The sequence below is a fragment of the Piliocolobus tephrosceles genome, chromosome 1 (assembly GCF_002776525.5).
Source record: "Piliocolobus tephrosceles isolate RC106 chromosome 1, ASM277652v3, whole genome shotgun sequence".
NCBI lineage: Eukaryota > Metazoa > Chordata > Mammalia > Primates > Cercopithecidae > Piliocolobus > Piliocolobus tephrosceles.
The window spans coordinates 39,036,564-39,038,155 of NC_045434.1; the positions used below are offsets into that span (position 1 = coordinate 39,036,564).

At 49.9% G+C, this 1,592-nt stretch overlaps 1 protein-coding gene across 1 annotated transcript; it reads right to left on the reverse strand.

The window, feature by feature from the left end:
- Positions 1 to 292: 292 nt before the first annotated feature.
- Positions 293 to 1,592, reverse strand: LOC111536960 (transmembrane epididymal protein 1-like). The gene is made up of 2 exons (XM_031936520.1): positions 1,481 to 1,592; positions 293 to 1,167 (listed from the first exon to the last, which is right to left on the reverse strand). The coding sequence occupies exons 1-2, from the start codon at positions 1,590 to 1,592 to the stop codon at positions 293 to 295; spliced, it is 987 nt and encodes a 328-aa protein (XP_031792380.1).

Genomic DNA, 1,592 nt, shown 5'->3' on the forward strand with positions numbered 1-1,592 from the left:
TGGCAGCCTCCTGTAATTGCAGCTACTCGGGACGCTGAGGCAGGAGATTTGCTTGAACTCGGGAAGCAGAGGTTACAGTGAGCTGCGATTGTGCCATTGTACTCCAGCCTGAGCAATAGAGCGAGACTCCACCTCAAAAAAAAAAAAGAAAAAAGAAAATGAACCAGCAGACAGGACCAACTCCTAGCCTTCAAGGCCATTACCTTCACCAAGGAGGGTATCATGCTCATGGCTGAGGAGCCCACAGGAAGAAGATGAGGTGGACGATGTGCCAGCCACTGTAGGCCCTGTCTCAGGGGAAGCACTTTGCCAGGAGGAGAGCCTGGTCCTCTTTCTCTGACTGCTCCACTTCCTGTAGCAACTTGTAGAGGGGTCCTGGAGTGCTTGCGTAATACGGAGCTTCTTTGGGCCCAGTCAGCTTCAAGCTGGGATTGTAACAATGATACCAAAAGGAAGAGAAGCCATAGATTCCCAACAGGAATGAGGCATCGATCATCACATGCCAGCAGAAGAAGGTGGTGACAAACATGATGTCACTGATGTCATCGTCTTGCCATGGGTAGCCAGAGACAGGTCTGTATAGAATAAAGCCTGCCTGCATCAGCCAGGAGCCCATCATCAGCATCAGAAAGGTCTCCATCAGCTGGAGATGACACATGTTGGGAGCCCACAGCTCTGCAGTCAACACCAGCAACAGCAGGAACACCACCAAAATGAGCAGAGAGTGAACATGCAGCTCCACCCCTTCTGAGTCTTTAGCATGTGACACCATCAGCAGCAGGAGCTCGTAGATGATCAGGACCAGGGTACCTTTTTCTAGGCCCACACACCTCTGAGGCAGCACGTTCTTGCTCATGAAGTCCACACAGCCATTGAGAGTGAGGAGGATGAACATGGTGAGGTGCTGCCACTCTTTGGGGTACATGAACCTTGGTGGCAGCTCCCTGTTCATCAATGTCAACCCTCCTTTAATGCAACTGACTTCATAAACTGTCAACAGGGAGCCAGTCGCCATCTTCAACAAACCTCCATAGGATATTTTCCACAGCCTGGCACATCTTCCCTTATTCCTGGGAGGGGACGAAGGATATAGGAGAGAGTCACTGAATATTATAGCTTTGGAGATTACTACTGCCTGATATAGTCCATATAAGAACAGAAACAGCCCTGGATACACATGACCAATAAAGGTTCCCATGGAACCATCAATCTGTCCACTGAAGGAGAGAAAAGCAATACTCAGGCACAGCCTCACTTTATGCAGCCACTTCAAGTTCTGGGCTTTGGAAAGAACTGCCTTCCACCTACTTTTATCATCTCACCGCACCCACTGCTCCCCCACAAAGAGGAAATGTTTCTCAAGACAAGCCTACACATTCGGTGGAATATGGTCTATCGCTCCATTCCATTCTGGTACATTGGGAATGCACTGGCTTCTGCCAAAGAAGTTGGTGAATGGGCTTTCAGAGGACCCTCTTACAGCCCTTGAGGTGCTTCTGGTTACACTCATCCCTACGTCCCATGGCTTCCTTCCTCTTGTCCTGCCCAGAGCTCGGAGGAGAAAAGGAGAGGAAAATGGAGTGGGTTGCCAT